We start from the raw sequence: 18,952 nt of genomic DNA on the forward strand, positions 1-18,952 counted from the left end.
ACATTTTTAATTAAGAAAGTGATAGATTTAAAGAAAACTACATTCTAAATAAATCACAGAGAAAATAATGAAATACTGTGAAACTGCACCATATTAATATTCTGGAGGCCTAGCATGTATTTTAGCATGACACTTCGGGGATTTCAAAGCCTCAGCATAAAATGTGTGTGGCTATTTACTTATTTTTAAATTAAAAACATAACCGTGCGTGTTAAGCACACGTGTGTGAGTGGCAGCAAACATGTCTGAGGGATGCGTTCGGGAGTCGGTTCTCTCATCTGCTGTGGATTCGGGGTTTGAACTCATGTCATACAGCTTGTACATGAGTTCTTTATCCACTCAATGATCTTGCTAGACTCGAATGGGTATTATTTATTAGAAGTCTCTGATATGATTCAGACTCTTTTTATTTTGTTAGCAAATTTGGTCATGCATTTATTGTATATGCATTATTTTACTGATTTTTGTCATATAAGAATGTATTTTAGGGAACTGAAACACAAAGTTATGTCTGAAACAATACTCATTAACAGCCAAATTCAGTCTACAGTGTCGGAACATAGAGAAAGGAATTACTGTGGTGTCAAAAGAGCCCGGTCTCTGATGTTGTATGACCTAAAGGGGAAATTCTGGAGTTTTCTCAACTGTTTCCTAGTGGTTCCATTTCCAGATCAGCTTTCATGGGTCAGAGAAAGGGGTGACGACAGTCTTCCTCTTCTACCCCTGTGAACTATCTGGAATGATGGCCAGACTCGGTCTATAAAGCACCACAGTGTTTAGAAAGTTGTTTTTTTTTTTTTCAAAAGAAAGAGAAAACTGAGTCCCTGGAACAGGTAACACATGTCAGAAGTATTTCTGAAGAAAATTATGCTTGGGCCTTGGCCTCAGAAACAGACTGTCAACTGAGGAAAACCAAGAAGAGAATTTTGTCTCAAAACATATATTTTTTTCATTTCAGTGTCTATTTAAAGGAAGGGCAACAAGCTCTAGAACAGAGTCAAATAAACATTAAGCCATAAAATCACTCTGCCATTTAATAATGGCCACAGCCTGGCAAAATCAGAATCTGACCCCTAGGGAAACCTCATCCATGTCACTGTCTATGAAACTTCCTTTGAGATAAGGTTACAGTCCAGGGATAAATAAGAAAAATCCACTAGGAAAAAAAGAAACAAACCCTTTGACTTGTAGCTGTTATTATTCAAACGGGAGTTAGGAGTTCATAAAGGTCCACTCTGTGCTGTTAGATTTTCATCTGGGTCCAGGAATGGAGCTGACAACCTCAGCCACACACCACGCACTAGCAATCCTCTCCTCACAATTCAGTCCACAATAGTCACATGGACCACAGGGATACTTATTTCTGCTCCTTGTCACCTTTATATTTATCTTTCTTGGGCATCTTTACTGCAAATTAGATATAAAAATATGCTGATTGAATTTCAGGAATGAATATTCAAGCTTTTAAAATATATGTTGTAAAGTTTTCTTGGGTAGGACGTTCGTTGAATAAGAAGAAAAGAAAGCAAAACAGATTTAGTTAAAATTATTTCATAGGTTTATCTTTGTAAAGCAGATGTGTGGCTTTTACTGTAGAAGTAAAAGTTAGTTTTCATAAGAAGTTACACAACTTCCTCTAGGGAAAATCATGGCGGTTATAGAGTCTTTTCCTACAAGTAGTGTCTACTTAGGCACATGAAATGAGCTCTGCCTGAGGGGAACAAATTTTCCTTTTAAAGACATCGGACAACTGATGGTCTCAGACTTGGCAGAAAATGAACTACAATCATACACTCTGGTAGCGAGTGGGGGAATGAGCAGAACTACAAACACAAGATTCAGTGTTGCCCACAGACGCAAGATAGAACTTTGAAAATTGAGGTGTTCTGAGTTTCTTGAGGAACCATAGCATTACTCTAAACTTTCCTTCAAACGAAATCATAGGCACAATTTGTTTTCCTCAGAAGTTTGAAGAAACTAAAAGTCAGGTAGATTAAGTTGCTTTAGGACAAAAGGGTCTTTGTGTAAAATTTAGGCTTCCTGAGTTCCAGGTCTCCATTCTTTCTTTTACATTATTTTGCTTAATTAGCACTTCTAGATAATTAACAACTAATGAAATAAAAAGTTATAAAATCCCTTATGCAAACAGATGTGCTGATCCCAAAACAAGCAAACAAAATTTTAATTTATTCAAGTTTTTTTAGACAGAAGAACAAAGTGAATTAGTAAAATCTGCAGTGTAAGATTAAAAAAAAAAAAACCCTCGGGACTCACGTATATAATCTATGTTTATTTCTAACAAGAATCTGATATCATGAGAACACAATTTTGAGCAAATCTACTCAATAATAATTAATTCATATTGCAAGCTTAGGATATTCATAACTTAATACAAACAGCTTAGATTCACCATCTAAGTTTCCAAACAATCTTTGAAAAAATATGGAAATTATTCATTTCTTACGGAAAGTTCCACTGAAGTTTGTGGGATCACATGACCTTGCCTGGTACATTAGGGGTGTGGTTTCACCAGCCTTCAAGCATGTGTAATGTCAAATTGTAAGTGATATAGTAAAGAATTATGTTCATTTTAGAATTACAATAAGCAAACTGGACAAAGGATTGGGCTTACAGCTAAGCCCAATTTGTTTTCAAACAAGGAATAAATTAGGTTTTCTCTAACTTCTTTATTTTCAAGTGATTTAAATCCATCCCTTACATTTCCCTATTAATTCCTAAAGATGAAGTTCTGCTACAATCTAGTCATAAATTTTTAATGTTGGGGGTACTCATACGTGCCAATGTATTACTTCCCATGAACCGCCCAGCTGGACTCAGTTTCATGCCTAGAATAAAGGTGGAGAACACTCTCCATGAGCTAATAATTCTCCAAAGCCTTGCTTCTAGCGCTGGTAAATCAGTGAAAGTCACAGAGTCTAGTACATAGTTCAGTGATATTTCATCTGATGATCCGATAACGTAGCAACAGACAAAGTCAGTGCTTGATTTTCCCTCGTGATTTGTCTTCTACTTCCCAGCTTGAAAGAAATGGACCCATGTGGCTTATTATGAAACGGTTTTCTGTGGTGTGAAATGTGGACACAATGGTAACCTGAGTGCCCCTTTCTACCACTGAACTTAACAGCTGAGGGATGATTCCAGTTTTGCTGCTCCAGCTCGGGTCGCAACTTCAGCGGATGCTAAAGGCTCCAGGGAAATTCCAACAGCATCAAGGGATGAAGAGTCCCCACTTCACTGCTAAGACTGGCCATAAACACAAATGCTTTCGTGCAGTAAATGAGACAGGAGCAAAACACAGAGAATCCAAGGCAGAGTCTATGAAGAACAGCATTGCTCCTGGTCAAGGTGACTTTAATAGAGATATTATGTAGCATGTGCATCCCAAAAGAAGATTTCAAGGAATGATAAATTACGTGAGTGTGTTTGCATGCATGGTGTGTGTGTGTGTGTGTGTGTATGTGTGTGTTAGTGTGAGAGAGATCTATCTACATCTACCACAGAAATTGCCTATTTCTCCCCACTGCATGTGAGAGAAGCTCTTAGTAATTATCCCTTCATAATTAACAGTAATTCTCAACTGGAACCCAGGCTGAACTTTCCTCCACACTGCTTCTAACATCATAATTATCTAGGTTCAAATCAGTGGGGTTGTGTCATCCAACAGATGGCTAAATAGTCACAGGGAGCCTTGGAGTTGGAAAAGTCACGTTTTAATTGGAACTTAAGATATGATTGCTGTTGGCGCCACAGACGTGCACCTTCCTTCCCAGAACCAGGGGGAAGGTATCGACAAATGGTGAAGACTGTTTGCTTTAAAATGACACATTAAACAACTTTAAGACACACTGGTGTTGGAGTATACATTTGAGATATTGTATGATTATAAAAATTTTAAAATGTAAATCCACTCATAGGTTAGTGCTCTCCAGACTCTACTTTTTAAATGCTGCTCAAACAAGATTTAGACCAAATCACATGGGGGAAAAAAACTACTGCATCCGCCAAGGTTGTGAGTAGAATCCACTCCTTAAAGACAGAATAAATGATTCAGTGATTGGAGTTAAGGTAGTATCTATGAATTAAGATCGTCCCTTCCATTTTCTGGTTACTTAAAAAATTGATAATTAAGTATCATGCTATTTGTTTGATGTGAACACACATTGTTTCCCCAAATGGTATTTTCGTGCACAGAGGCATAGCCATGAAGACTATGTCAAAAATTTAAGCTCCTAAAAGATGCCTTTATTTGCTAGGTCCTTTGGTTCACAGACATCAGTACGAACAGAAACAGTTCATCAACTGGACTGGACTGACTGGGTATTTGTCTGTCCAGTGTATTCTATGTTGCTGCTCTGTGACTAGATCTGAGCCCCTTTACTAGGAACTGTTCTCTCTCATTTTAAAAATCACAAAACTGTTTCAGTCAATGACATCAGCAACCTTGATTGCCAGTCTGAATGTAGAAACACCTCAGAAACATGTTAAGCATGTGTGTGAAGGCGCATCTACACTGTATGGAAAGAGACCTAAGGCTCTCGTCTACACTGCATGGAAAGAGACCTGAGGCTCATGTCTACACTGCACGGAAAGAGACTTGAGGCTCAGCACCCATCTGAGTCCCTTGCACTGTGTTACTGCAGATGCAATGTGACCAAGTGCTTCAGACCCTTACCACCATCCTTCCATGCCTTAAAGGACTGGATCTCCTCTAACTCTGAGCCAAATTGACCCTTTCATTTGTTTAATTGATTTTTTTCAGTTACTTTGTCGCAGTGATAAAAATAACTAATACAGTAATTAAATAGTGAACAGGAATATTATGTCACAGTGCATTACAGGAGTTTATGTATGGAAAGTCAATATCATCTTTATTTACTCAATAAATGCGTTTAATGACTATTATCTGTAAGTCAGAAATGGGTCACATTCCCAAAAAGGAACATACATAAATCCAGTCCCTATGACTGCTGTTGTAGCTTGTACTAGTACAGTATCTAGTACACAGGATTTAAAACATTACATTATATTTATATTTTCTTCGGAAATTCTGAACTAATATAAACAAATACAATTCAAAACATTGTAGTAAACTTATTTGACAAAATAGACACTTGGTCTTTCTTATTTCCAATTTCTGTAGAAGTAAAATACTAAAAGAGTTCCTCAGTGCACACACAATGTGAGTACCATGTAATAAGCAGTGTTGCTATCTACCATGGCTTGTGGTCTGGATCATTTGAATCCAGGACCTCAGGTAAACAAGGCTTGTGAATGAGGTTAACACTGTCATTATGTTACCCTTAGTATAGTTTTGATAAAAAATGGTGAGTCAAAAAAGCCTTATTAATCTCACCTAGCCTGCTGAGTTTTGGTCAAGTAGTTCTAGAAGCTCATTTATTAGTTCTCAGTGAAGGGCCTGGGAGGTCATGTGACCTAAGTAAGTGAGGTCAGTCCAAGTTCTTGCATGGGACCTGTGAGTTACAGCTAAAGGATTGCTCTGAGGTCGTTCAGAACTGCTGAGGACAACATTTCCAACGGATAGAAAGGAACAGTATGACAGGTAAACTACGACAGAGAAAAACAGCTAAGAATGGAAAGGAGCCAGAGAACTGTGGCTGTTGGGTCTGTGGGAAGAACTGGCCTTATTTTCCTGAGAGCATTACCCCGATTGATTTGAAAGGAGTTTAAAACTACATTTTACACAGACGTAGACTATAAGATAATCGGCATATTGGCTTTTAATGTAAGTTTAATTTTTGTTCTTCGTTTTTCATGTATTGAGAGAGTGTCTTACTACATAGAGTTCTGGCCCGGAGCTTGCAACAATCCTTCCCCCATGGGATCCTAGGAGCTGAGTTGACAAGTCTGACGCACCCCGTGCTCAACAAGTAAAAGTTTTCACTGATAAACTAATGGTCATTCTGTCTTGACTTTGCTTTGTGAATATTATTGATCATGAATAATGGTGTTTCCCAAATGAATTGGAAATGAATGCCTTGTAGCTACACTCTTACAGCATAGTCTGTGCACTGCTACACTCTTACAGCATAGTCTGTGTACTGCTACACTCTTACAGCATAGACTGTGCACTGCTACACTCTTACAGCATAGTCTGTGCACTGCTACACTCTTACAGCATAGACTGTGCACTGCTACACTCCTACAGCATAGACTGTGCACTGCTACACTCTTACAGCATAGACTGTGCACTGCTACACTCTTACAGCAAAGACTATGCACTGCTAGTTGAGAATAAAGCTGGCTGAGACACAGATAACAAAAATATGCTATCCTTTCTAACCAGCCGACCTTCATTTTAATCTCTACTAGGAAATATCACCTACTTCTGCAAACATATTACAATGTATAATAACACATAATTGTAGATCATGGCATCTCTTCCCATAGCCATTTACTGCACAGTATTTCTACTCATAGTCACTACTGTAACTACTTATTCATAATAATTACCAAGTACATAAAAATAAAAAATCAATGTGCCAAAAGTCAAAGAGTTAAAATTAAATATCATATAAATGTCTTTAGAGAAAAATAATCTGAATTTTTAAATATGAGTCTTGGTTTTTAGTGAGCAGTAGATTTTAGAAGACATTCCCTTGCAAGGCACTAAAGCAGGCCAGGCAATAAGAGTCACTTGACACTCACTGGTTTCCCAATGTAAAGTAGCACAGCATCAGAAAGTTTTATCCACTCAATCATTCGCTCAGTATTTTTACTCAGTTGAATGGGAATTAGCTCGCTTTCATGAGCAAGTCCTTGCACCATAAGACAGTGGGGATGATACAGAGATAAACAAGTGCAAAAGCACAGCAGTCAAATACTTGAGGAGCTAAGGCTGTATATAGGTAACATCAATATGACAGGATACAGTACAACTACAGAAGATGCACCACGAAGTGAAATCTGTACACAGGAGAAAGAGAGACTTGACTTAGAAGGGTGATTTAAACAGAGAGGCACACATCTGGTCCAATCCTAATAGTTCACTGGGTGGGGACACCTAGTAACTTTGCAAGAGCAGAGTTCGACCTAATATTCTAGGACATGGTACCATACATGACACCAGACAGAATCTTTGACATGTTATTTCAAGTCAGCCTGTTTTTATCATTATATAAGCACTATCATTCCGTTTTATTGAGTGAGGACACTGAGGCTTAAGGGACGCACGACCCGAGCTTGGTAAAATGAAGAATGGAGATTCACTGAACATAAATCAGGCTCTTCCGTTAATTATTTATCACCAGTGCTACCCACTGCTTCTTGGGTTCATTTTTCTCCTTGCCTGTGAGGAGAAACTTTAATTTTAGGAAGCTATTCGCTTTCGTATATACTCACCCTCCTCACAGTGCACATTCAGTCTGCTAAACATTAATAGGTAAGTTAGAAGGGGTTTTGCTAAGAAAACATTGGAGCAGATTTTTCTTAGTATTTTAGGAGCATCCGCTGACACTGTGTGGATGGATGTTCTGTCTGATGGGCTTTCTCTTTCAAGGAGCTGTTTCTTCCTGGTCAATGTAGAGACTTCTCTGTTCCACTCTTGTGATGTTAGTTACGAAGTTGGTTTACTTCTGCTGACTACTTGCTTTCACCGCCATGCCATAGGCCTCATGGTTTGAGTAAATTAGAAAATTTGTCACCATCTTATCTTAGAATATCTCTGCTTCCTTTTTTTTTTAAATGTCTCCTCTGATTTGCTAAAAAGCTCTATCTTTATAGTAGAGTGGTTCTTTCTTGTAGAGGTAATTTTCTTATTTACACGTTCTACCAATCACTTTTCTCCTTGACTAAGTTTTATATACTACTAGACCCATATGATAGGATTTTAATTTCAATGCATATAATGCCTGATACTTTTACTTCTGGAAGTTACAAATGGAGACTTATTTCCCTTTAATGAAACTGTATATATATATATATATATATATATATATATATATATATATATTATATAAAATTCTCATTTTTCTATCCTGCTATCCTACCCCAGCAAATATTTATAATTGTGGCCATAATATAACTGTGGCCATAAATTTTGAAGCTCTTTTAGCTGTTTAGGAATTTTCACATTTTCTTTTTTGACTTGATCTTTTAAAATTCATGTTTTACTAACCATATGTGTCTATAGAGGGAAGGTGTAGAGTATCTATAGGGGGTATTCTGTGATACTTAACATCAAGTTTAAATTAAGTAATTCCAAGATAAGAAATTTTGACAAGTAGACTGGGTATAGTATTTTACCATATAGTTGTTATGCAATTCAAATACATTTAGGAAAGAATCTATAGTGAGAATTTTCATTTCTTAAAGTACCCAGTTATGTTATGTGAATATGTTTTTGTTTTAATACCAGGAGTGGGATAAGACTCTGCTTCACAGTGGGTGATTATGATTTGTTTCATGCACTAGCAGGGCTATGGTTTTTGCCGAGCTATAGATAGTTTGCATTTGGAATTCTGGGAACTTTTGAGATGGTATAAATGCCAGAAACCCACAAGGGGATGGAGGTGCATTCTGAGGCTGCTACTGCTACCCTGTTGCTGGTTCCTGCCGTTGTAGTGTGTCTTTGTCCTGAACAAAGAAAAGAAATTGGATATGCTGACAGTGGGAACCCCAGGGATCCAATGCTCCTAATCAGTAGGAACTAGACCTATACTCAATTTCCCATTTAACCTTTCTCTACCGTGTGTTGGTAGGTTGGAAGATATGGAAACCCAATAAAGTAAACAGAGAATGCACACCAACAATAACAGGCAGAGGGTAACCATAAACCTTGAGAAAAAAATCCATGGACCAAAAGACTAAATATTAAGAGGTGCAACAGTAATATCTTGTGATAGACAAAGCTATGAAAGGAAATAATTGAAGGGGTTAGATGAAAAGGAAGAAAGTTGCAAGACTGTCAATCAAACATTTACATATGCTCTCACACATAGTGACTGATCCAACAGCCATCTCATTTAGAAGATTGAATCTCTGAAATATCATAGGATCTGATTGGGAACTGAATTAACACAGTAATTAAACTTGGGACTCTTAGCTTCAACAAGTTATATTTTAAGATATAGGGTTTAGATTGTTTTGAGATTGTAAATTTCACACCATGGAAGCCAAAACTGAGTAATCTGTAACCAAAGACACCAGGGATCCTAGAAATGGTCTCCTGAGTGCTGAGTTCCTGGACGTACTCAGGGTGAGCAGGAAAAGCTAGCTTAAGCAGCAGTCTTCATTTGAATGTACATCTAAAAGTGTCTACAGAGACATCAAGAAAAATGGGTTCAGAGCTTCAAATGTTTAGGAAGTATATTTTCTAACTGTTGACACATATCCATTTTCCTTCCTTTTGATTGCTTCTACTTTGGATTTTGTTTTGTTTTCTTTTATTTTGAGATAGTATCTGATGGATACCAGGCTGGCCTTGAACCGCTAAGCCTCCTCCTCCCACCTCCTGAGTGCAGGCATTACAGGTTTGCATTGTCACCTAAGTCTCTTCTTCTTTTCTATCACTTATTTACTTTTACAACCTTTAATACTCAAAATTGTAAACATTTCAGGCTCTATTAACACCACTTCTGCTTCTGTCAGAATAGAGTGGGCACAGAGACTTGTATAAGGTGCATGCAAGGAGCTAAGCTAGAAGGCTACAGGAAGAGAAGCAGAAGATATGAAGTGCCAAAAAGAAAAAGAAAAAGAAAACCATAGCACATAAGTAGAAAACTAATTGTTTACTTAGACAATAGACTACAGAAAGAATAAGCAGTATTCAGTGAATAAGTAGCGAGTAGTGTAGTCTCATTCTCAACTTTTATCCAGGGGAAAAATGACAATACCTATGTTACCAAAACACAGGCAAGCTAGGCTAGAGGGGCAGGTAGATTTTTGGTAGGTGAAGTATCTATCCGTGGAGAATACTTGTTTTGGAATGTATGGATGCCAGTGTGCTAGAGCAGCAACCGATCAATATCTGGATAAAATAGCAAACCTTTGCTGATGACTGGTACTCTACTATAAAATACAGTAATATGCACCAAGAAGAAATTGTAACTGTGGTTAAGGTGGCATTCATCCCATGGCCAAGTATACAATAAAAGGAAATTCCCCAAAACAGATATAGGTAAATGGAAGGCAGGGGAACAGGAGTCTAAAGAACGTGGGGTTGACAGAGGGAACGCAATGAGTGTGATTTGGTGTGAAGGTGTCAGATGTTCTCCCTAAGCATCATTGCAGTATGAGGTGGATTGAGTCAGAGTATGGATGGTCTACATCTGGAGATCTAGCAGGAATAGGTGAGTGTGGTGACATCTGTGAGGTAAAGCGCTCTTCGAGGAAGCTGAAATGGCAAGGCGGACCAGCTGTGTGAGTAAATGATTCAAACTTTACTGGGGCCTGGGGACAGAAGTCCTTCTTTTAAAAGGGTCAGACAGAACATGTAAAATGTGGGCATGACTGGTAGAGCAATGCTCAAAGGAGGTGGGTGAGCAGGGGATGGGTGTAACATGACTATTTGTTTACTTAGGGCCAATCAGGTGAGATATTGATTCTGTAAAAACAGGGGGCGAATGCAAGACCTTCTAGACAATTCCAGGATGTGTGTGCACATGCCAGAGGAAGAACTCATCTTCCTCTTAAGACAGAGACTCTCACAGTTTGCAAAGTAACTATGTTGGCTGACTAGTCAACCTGAGAGACCTGCATGTCTTGGTTTCTCCAGAGCTGGAATTACAAGCACATACCGTGAGTTAGTTGTTTTGTTTTGTTTTGTTTGTTTTGTTTTGTTTTGTTTTTCTGGATTTTTGTGGATTGAACCCACGTCCCTGTGCTTGTGAAGCAGGACCTTCATACTGTCTGAGCTATCTATCTCCCTGAGCTATTTCTGAAGCTTTTAATACCTTCCTGCGTAGGCTGTTTGGGTGATGACTAAGATTTTTTGTCTCTACACTAATAAAGGCTTCAGTGGCAGACACACAGCCTGTGGAGGTTGAACATGTGAGAGAGCTGTGACATCAAAAGGTAGGATTGGAGAATTACTCAGAAGTATATTACAGCATGCAATTAAAATGAAATGTTGTGAATAAACTACTCAGATCGAGTGAACAGAGCTTACAGTGGGTTCTGCTCTAAGACTGCAGCAACGAGGTTGAAACCTACAAAAGGGGAAAGAGTACAAATTATTCACACCTAATGTGCTTAGTAACTAGCTTCCATTAAGCTAGTTTGTCACAGAGAAAGACATGTGTGAGTGTTCACGTGACATGAAAAGCAATGCAAACAGTAAGAGGTACGGAGATACTGCACAGATGTTAAGAACCCGTGTAATGGGTAACCATATTGTTGATAAAAATTTCAGTTTAAGACGCACTTCAGACATTTTAGTTAATACATTACTCATGTGTGGGAGAGACAGAATGAGAACGAGTGAGCAGGTGTACACTCTATAATGTACACTGTCAAGGTCAAAGGGCAGTTCACAGGCGTCAATTCTCTGCCTCCTGCTCCTTGAGATCAGACTCTTGTTAAGTCCGCCATGCTGGCCCAATCTGGATCAGGTGGCTGGAGCACTTCCAGCTGCTTCTCATGTCCTCAACAGTCATCTGGCTGGCTGAGTGCTGAGATTAGCTGTTTATCCCCACATCTAATTTGTTATATGGGTCTAGGAACCAATATCATGTCACCAGGCTTGTGAGAGCAGGCCTTTTCCTACTCAGCTATCTCCCTAACCTTTTGTCATCTCTCTAAACTCTGCTTAGGGCTGCCTTGTCTGGCCTCAGTGGGAGAGAATGTGCCGAATCCTGCAGAGATTTGATGAGCCAGGGTGGGGAGATATGGAGGGTGCACCCTTTCAGAGAAGAAGGGGAGCGGGAGGGGGCAAGGGACTCTGTGAGGGGTGGACAGAAGGCAGCGTTTGTCATGTAAATACATAGTAAATAGGAGATGCCACTGTACCCTTTGAGATGGAACAGGAGGGTTTTTACTTTGTATGGTATATGACAATCCGCAGAGAAGTATACAAGTCACCGCTCAAAACCTATTTTTTTTTTTTAACATGAAGAGATTATTTTCTGGTGGTTCTAGAGTCACATTTTTCTAACCTTTTAAAAACTGCTACCTCACTTTCTACCTAGAGTAGGTTTGATAACACCTATGGACATAAGTAAACAGACTCAAGGACAGTGGAGACCCTGTTGAGATCCTGGCTCAGACCTCCTGATAATGTGACAGGAAAATAAAGGCATTAAGCTAAAGCGCCCAGGTGGTGAGGACGAAGGCTGGCACTCTTTCTTCACAAGTGATTGCTCTGGCATTAAACTCTGGTTCTCAACCTTCCTAACGCTGTAGCCCTTTAATACCGGCTTATGTCGTGGTGACTCCCAATGATAAGGTTACTCTCCTGCTTCTTTACAACTGTAATTCTGTTACTGTTATGAATTGTCATTGTAGAATCCGTGTTTTCTGATGGTCTTAGGCCACTCTTATAAAAAGGTTGTTTGACACCACAGGGGTGGAGAATTATTGCTCTAAGAGACTTTCAAAATAAGATCTTTTATAATGCATATTTAGCAACTCAGTCGATCATATTCTCAGTAAAATTTTACTAAAAACTTAAGTGATACATTTCTATAAGCAAAAATAGTCTCATAAACAATCAGGTATATAGTTTTTCAAGAGATTGAAGTTATTGAATTCAGATATCTTAGCTCCTTGGACTAATTTAGTATAATAACAAAATTAAAGATTGAAAGATATATAATATTAAAAGTCTCTTTTTACTAAATATATGTTTTATTCAAGTCTTATAGAAATACATGTAAACATGAACAAGCAGGTGACAAAGGTCTCAGTGCAAATGTGGGGAACAAAAGAGAGAAATAGTACTATACAGTAAACAGGAGGACCCTCCTAGGAGTCAACCCTGTCTTATTTAGAAAGGGTTGCTTTTATCGTTTCTATTATCGCTCTTACTGAATTTAAGGCCATAGCCCTTCAGAGAAACTGATTCATTTACTGGAACAAACAACGCTTCTTCTTAAAAGCAGTTGCTGAAGTAACTTACGGGTCAAAGCCACACAGGAGAATCAATAACAATTTAACACACGATATTTTTCCAAGGTTTAATTTAATGGCTGCTTAACTCAGCGAGTTTTTACAGTCTCTGAGAGTACTGACTGCACACTGGATCCAAATTATTAGATTCATTTTTCATTAAACATTCTAGTTCTGTTGATAATGCTCCTATTTACTCTTAGAATGCTCTGGTTTGTGTTTGGTGATAAGGACGTGGTGAAAAAAATGTGTAGAAAAGAATCTCTATTCGGAGATTCTTATTCATGTGTTAGAAACACTATGCAGAGTGTCTCACAACTTTTTCTCTACTAAAAAAAAAAATCAACTTCCTGACTCCGGAAAGTGCTAATAAAATCAAAATGTGTGTGTGTGTGTGTGTGTATGTGTGTATGTGTGTATGTGTGTATGTGTGTGTATGTGTGTGTATGTGTGTGTATGTGTGTGTATGTGTATGTGTATGTGTGTATGTATATGTATGTGTGTATGTGTGTGTATGTGTGGTTGTATGTGTATGTGTGTGTGTGTGTGTGTGTGTTGATTATGTTCAATGATTCAATTGAACATATTTCAGTCTTCTAAAATCCACTCTTACATCCAAAGGTTGGCCAGACGCACCTCCTTTTGCAGTGTGTGACAATTAGTGCACAGACTCACAGTTGGTGAAGGTACTGAGGATAAGCAAATGTTAAGCGCTGTGCCCCAGATAGGACATCGATATTACTCTCTCAAGGTTCAAAGAACAATACAGACGAGGCGGCCGAAACAGTGTAATAAGGAATGAAGGGTGGCAAAGAGTCCTGTGAAAGAGCTCTGCTGGATATGACATGACCGTTGAACTCAAAGGCTCAATGGGTACCAGCAAGGAATCTACATAAGATTAGGTTCATCAACATTCTATCATGGGCAGGGGAGTTACTCATTAGACTCTGTCTCTCACTGAGAACCTATAGTCACATAATGCCTGCTGGGATAGAAGTTACAGTCTTCAATGGTGAGTCACTGGTAGGTTTCCATTGCTTAAGTATATAATTGTTCAGCCAGCCACAGTTACATAGGTTACTCTTATGAAATTAAAGGACAACAAAAATGACGTGCACATTAAGCAGGACTAGAGCTTGTATAGACAGTGGTAGAAAAGGAACATGAGCACTACGTCCCTCAGTTATATGTGTGTGATAAAGCACAGTAATATCACTTTGAATTTCATAAAATCAGTCGGAAACACATAATCTAGCACTTTTGGGTTTCCGTCTACTTGTGGGGTTTTCTGGTGTCAGGGACCCCAAGTAGGTAGATCTAAGCTTCCTGATTGGCGAACAATCTCCTACAAAATAAGCCCACACTTTGCAGTTGCCTTTTATAAATGACAACTTGTTTTAGAGAACATTTTGCACATGAAAATACACTCATTCTGAAAATCACTGCATTTCGTTGTCTCATCAGAAAACTTAAGAACAGAAGAAAGCATTTTGATTTAATGTTTTGAATTTTAAAACCCTGGTGGCCATCTTCTATGTTTAAAAGTTAGGACATGGCTAGTTTATACTTATACTCTGCACTAGCCACTCCTCCTCCTCTCTTTCATTTCTTTCATTCTGTCATGTAGCGATGACTTTAAAAAGGAACAAAATCCTAGTAACAATTCCATATTAAGGAAAGCCTGTATAGAAGCTGAAGGACTACTCAAGCACGCCTATTGAAGAACACGCTTCTCACTTCCAAGGGGGTGTTCATAGGGAGGGTGTAGCAACAGAAAGGGCAGAGATGCTTACATTACAGTATCATTTTTATCTACATCTTTAATGTAGCTACAATGGACCATTCCATTTCCATTTGAGCACTTCATGTCAGACAAGGGGTTGTATCTCAATAATTCATGATGACCAGAAAATGGTACTCTTTCCTCAGTAACAATGAATCAGATGTGTCTTATATTTTTCACTGTTACCTGTGAAGTGCTATTTACATGATACACACTGAATAAATGAACAAATGAATAAGTGGAAAATATTAAAAGTGTCATTTATTTGTAGCATGTTTAAATTTGTCTGTAAAACTTACTCACTTTGTATTAATTGACCTTTTTCTTCTATACATCACAAAAATGTCTAGCATATAGACAGTTGAACCCAAGTGAATAAATACAATTAATAAAATGACAATGATATTTTAAATCTTTCAATGTCTGAGATAAATTTTAGAAAACATAATTCAGTAATGATTTCTTTCAAAAATGATTACTGTGAGCTGCATACCATGAAAAATATGATAAATCTTACTGAAGGTTGAAATTTCTAAATCTCATTGAAAGATGAGTAGTGTCAGATACTTGCAAAAATAATATTGATATATGATACTATCTTCATTTTATTAAAAGAAAATATGTGCAGTATAGCCTAAGTTATGCTTTCATGAACATGGAAATTTCAAGAGCCTAGCCTGAGGGGGTAAAGCCACCTCTTCAGCCCAGCCACTGAAAATTTATACCAACTCTTCAGTGGCCTTAAATCTGATGTCAACATTAAAACATTAGGTCTTGGGGTTGGAGATTTAGCTCAGTGGTAGAGCGCTTGCCTAGCAAGCGCAAGGCCCTGGGTTCGGTCCCCAGCTCTGGAAAAAAAAAAGAACATTAGGTCTGTGAGATAAGATCAGTTTTGTCCTTTAACTGTCTCCTATTATTCCAATTATAATAATTACATAACCTACAAAAGGGAAACTAGTTCATGTTCTTCCAGCGATTCTCTTGTTCTGTCTTGCATTAAATCACCTGTATTATCTAAATCTGGTCACTCAGCTCTACCATTTCTCTGGTTAAATTCAACATAGATATCCTAGGGACTACATACGTATTTTGAAAGGCTCTGCACTTGCTCAATGAATGCAGCACAGGAAACTCTTCTTCGGGTGACAAACTCATAATATATGATAACATTTTCTTATTATGGGTCCTTTCAAAGCTTATTTTGTGCTGGAAATGACTTGCAATGGTTTCCAGAAAATACTATCTGTGCTAGCAGATGGGAATTCTCCCAGAGCTATGAAATGGGGTGGTTGTGTTCTGCAGAGGATAGGTTGAGCCCAGGAAGGAGAGGGACATACATAAATCAGATACCCAAAGGCAGGAGATGCAGGACCCACGAGCAGGCTCTCAATGTATGCTCTATAGTACAGGAACCATCTCCATGTTGGAAAACAATACAAAAAATTGACAAGAGGTGGAATTTTTTGATACTATCATTCATTTTATAGACTTTTGCCTCCATGAAATTCAAAGTATAAAGGCATATGTTGAAACCTCATCTTTAAGTAACTTCTACCAATCACACTGAAGTAGCCAGGACAGATCACAAACACTAGTGATCTAGACTTTATTTAGCCTTTCAGGTATGAGGAGAGAAAACAAAATGGTCAGAAAGTTTATTAAATCCCTCTAAAGCAGGAGTTATAGCTATTGGTAAAGCATTTGATTGCCTACTAGTGTGTAGAGTCCTGGGTTAGAGCTTCCATAACTGCTGAAAGGAATAAAACATCGAGCATATGTGTAAACACACACATGTATCATTTGGAATGTGAAAAACATCAAGCATGTATTGTCAATGTTCATTGGATTTATGTAGCTAAAACAACAGTAGAAATTCACAATAGTTTGATTCCCAGTTTCTACTCCAAAGTAGTCAATGTCAGGTAAACTTATCTTCTACAAAGCACAACAGAATAGAAAGGTACACAGCCTACATAGTGTTAATATACCTAAGGCAAGAAGGCTTAATTTTTACCTAAGGACTTTCATTCCCCACCTTAGTTTTCGAGGCTTACCAGTTGTTAGACAGCAGATAAGCCCATTTCCTTACATTCATTAGAAAGCCATTCTCACATGCGAAAAGCAGCTACTGCGCCTTCAATTCAGGACTCGTTAGCCTCACATTCACATCAGTAGTGACAGAAAGAAAACGAACATGGATGACATGTGACAGTTGGCTTCTCCCTGATTTTTCTCTCGTGGTATCCTTATTGTCTGTGAAATGTGCTCACATGGTTCTGTGAGGGAATAAATGCTTGGGGAAGATGGAAAAGAAAGGGAGAATAAACGCAAGCAAATGAGTCCCCCTCTGACCTGACGTTATGGAAAAATAAACATAAAGACACTAAGACGGAAACAAAATAGTGTCATGGTTTACATGTGGGGTTCGGATGGAATCTAGGGCTGTGTTCGGTTTAGAACTCACCATCTCAAAACCACTTCTCTTCATCCGCCTGCAGGACTTGAGGTAAGTACGGATACGCTTTCTGGCGCGCTCTTGATACTCAGGGAACTGTCGCCTGCATGAGTCAATGATAGCCTGGATCTTTTCTTTGGGCTGCTTAGAGATTGGGACCATTCGGTCCAAGTTTTCATCTACAAACAGCCTGACAAACATCTGTTGGCAAGAGGGAGACAGAGAAGGGTTTGGAGGACTGCTCTCTTCTGTTCCTAGCTTCCTTTCTTGATGACCGAGAGGATTGATTACCGAGAGGACAATGACTCTTTTCTTTTTTCTGGTTTATGCACTGGAGAATTTTGCAAATGGAAAGCCAGAAAATTTAAGCAAACACTCTTTTAAAGATTTTCTAAATGGTTGAATTAAGTATATATATATACATATATATGCATATATATGTATATATATACATACAGAGAGAGAGAGAGAGAGAGAGAGAGAGAGAGAGAGAGAGAGAGAGAGAGGAAGGGAGAAGGATAGGAAAGAGGAAAGCAGACAGACAAACAGAAAAGAATAAACAAATCAGAAAATAACAGTAGAACCAGGACAGCTAAGCACTCATTACGGTCACTTTTAATGATAAATGGGACTGAGACACAGCAACACTGCACAGTGGTCTCATCTCGGAGAGCAAACGTTGACTATTTTGTCATGCACAATTAAGAAAGCAAAGGAAATCACTGATGACAGACAGGCATAACCATCAGAGGACTAAGCTGAGCCCCCAGTAACCTAAGCAGACATGCATACTCACAAAACACAATTCCAGTCCTCAGCACCCATTTGGCTTTAAAATTCTAAACAAAACAGCAATTCTGGTGTCTGCTTGGCAAAGGGTGTTTCATGTACTTTTAAAATCCTTCTGAAAATTAAACAAACATGGTTCTAAAATATTCACACTGACCAACAAACAACAGCATGAATGTGAAGTGGTCAAAGCATAGCCACACAATGTGGGGGGGACTCACGTTGAAAGCTTTCAGCCTCTCAGCTTCTACGCCATCGCTCTCGTTCACCTTCTCAGAATCCTCATGCTCGTCATGTTCATCTTCGTCTTCGTCTCCCCTGCTGAGGGACAGGTCCTCTGCGCCTCGATCGACACCCTCATTTTTGCCAGAGTCATAGCTGGAGTAGCTGTGGGCTGGAGACTGAAAAGACAGAGGTGACATTGATTGTCCCTTTTTAAGCCTCTGCCCAAACTGTCATTACATGCTTTAGTTTTCACTCCAATGGTTTTTCTAAAAGCATAGTTGGTAACTCTAGATTGGTGGAGTCTTAAATTTTTGATCTCTGTTAATTGGAATAGATTTAGAGTTCATTTCCTATATCACACTAATAAAATTTCAAGAGCATGTATATATATATATATATATATATATATATATATATATATATATATATACAGAGCAATTCCATTTCTGCAGAAAAGTTTTAGTGAACTTAGCAATTCAAGAGTAATTACTGCTTCTACTCGATATTTATATTAATAAAAGGAGCAGTCTGTGGTTAATTGACTAGGGAAATATTGAGTCATACTGTTGGAGGTAGATATGACTTCAGTGTGTAGCCAGTCTGCTTTTATTAATTTT

The 18,952-nt window shown here is 38.4% G+C and overlaps 1 protein-coding gene across 8 annotated transcripts in view; it reads right to left on the reverse strand.

Annotated features, from left to right (window-relative positions):
- The window catches only part of Nol4 (nucleolar protein 4), a 362,305-nt gene that overhangs the window by 64,428 nt on the left and 278,925 nt on the right, over positions 1 to 18,952 (reverse strand). For 4 of the 8 annotated variants that reach the window (NM_001415694.1, XM_087593005.1, XM_087593004.1 and 1 more), the window contains 2 exon segments: positions 17,331 to 17,522; positions 18,332 to 18,511. In NM_001415694.1, coding sequence (NP_001402623.1) covers positions 17,331 to 17,522; positions 18,332 to 18,511 — 372 coding nt within the window. 8 annotated transcript variants of the gene reach the window in all.

Source organism: Rattus norvegicus, chromosome 18 (assembly GCF_021556685.1).
Source record: "Rattus norvegicus strain SHRSP/BbbUtx chromosome 18, alternate assembly SHRSP_T2T, whole genome shotgun sequence".
In the NCBI taxonomy this organism is placed as follows: domain Eukaryota; kingdom Metazoa; phylum Chordata; class Mammalia; order Rodentia; family Muridae; genus Rattus; species Rattus norvegicus.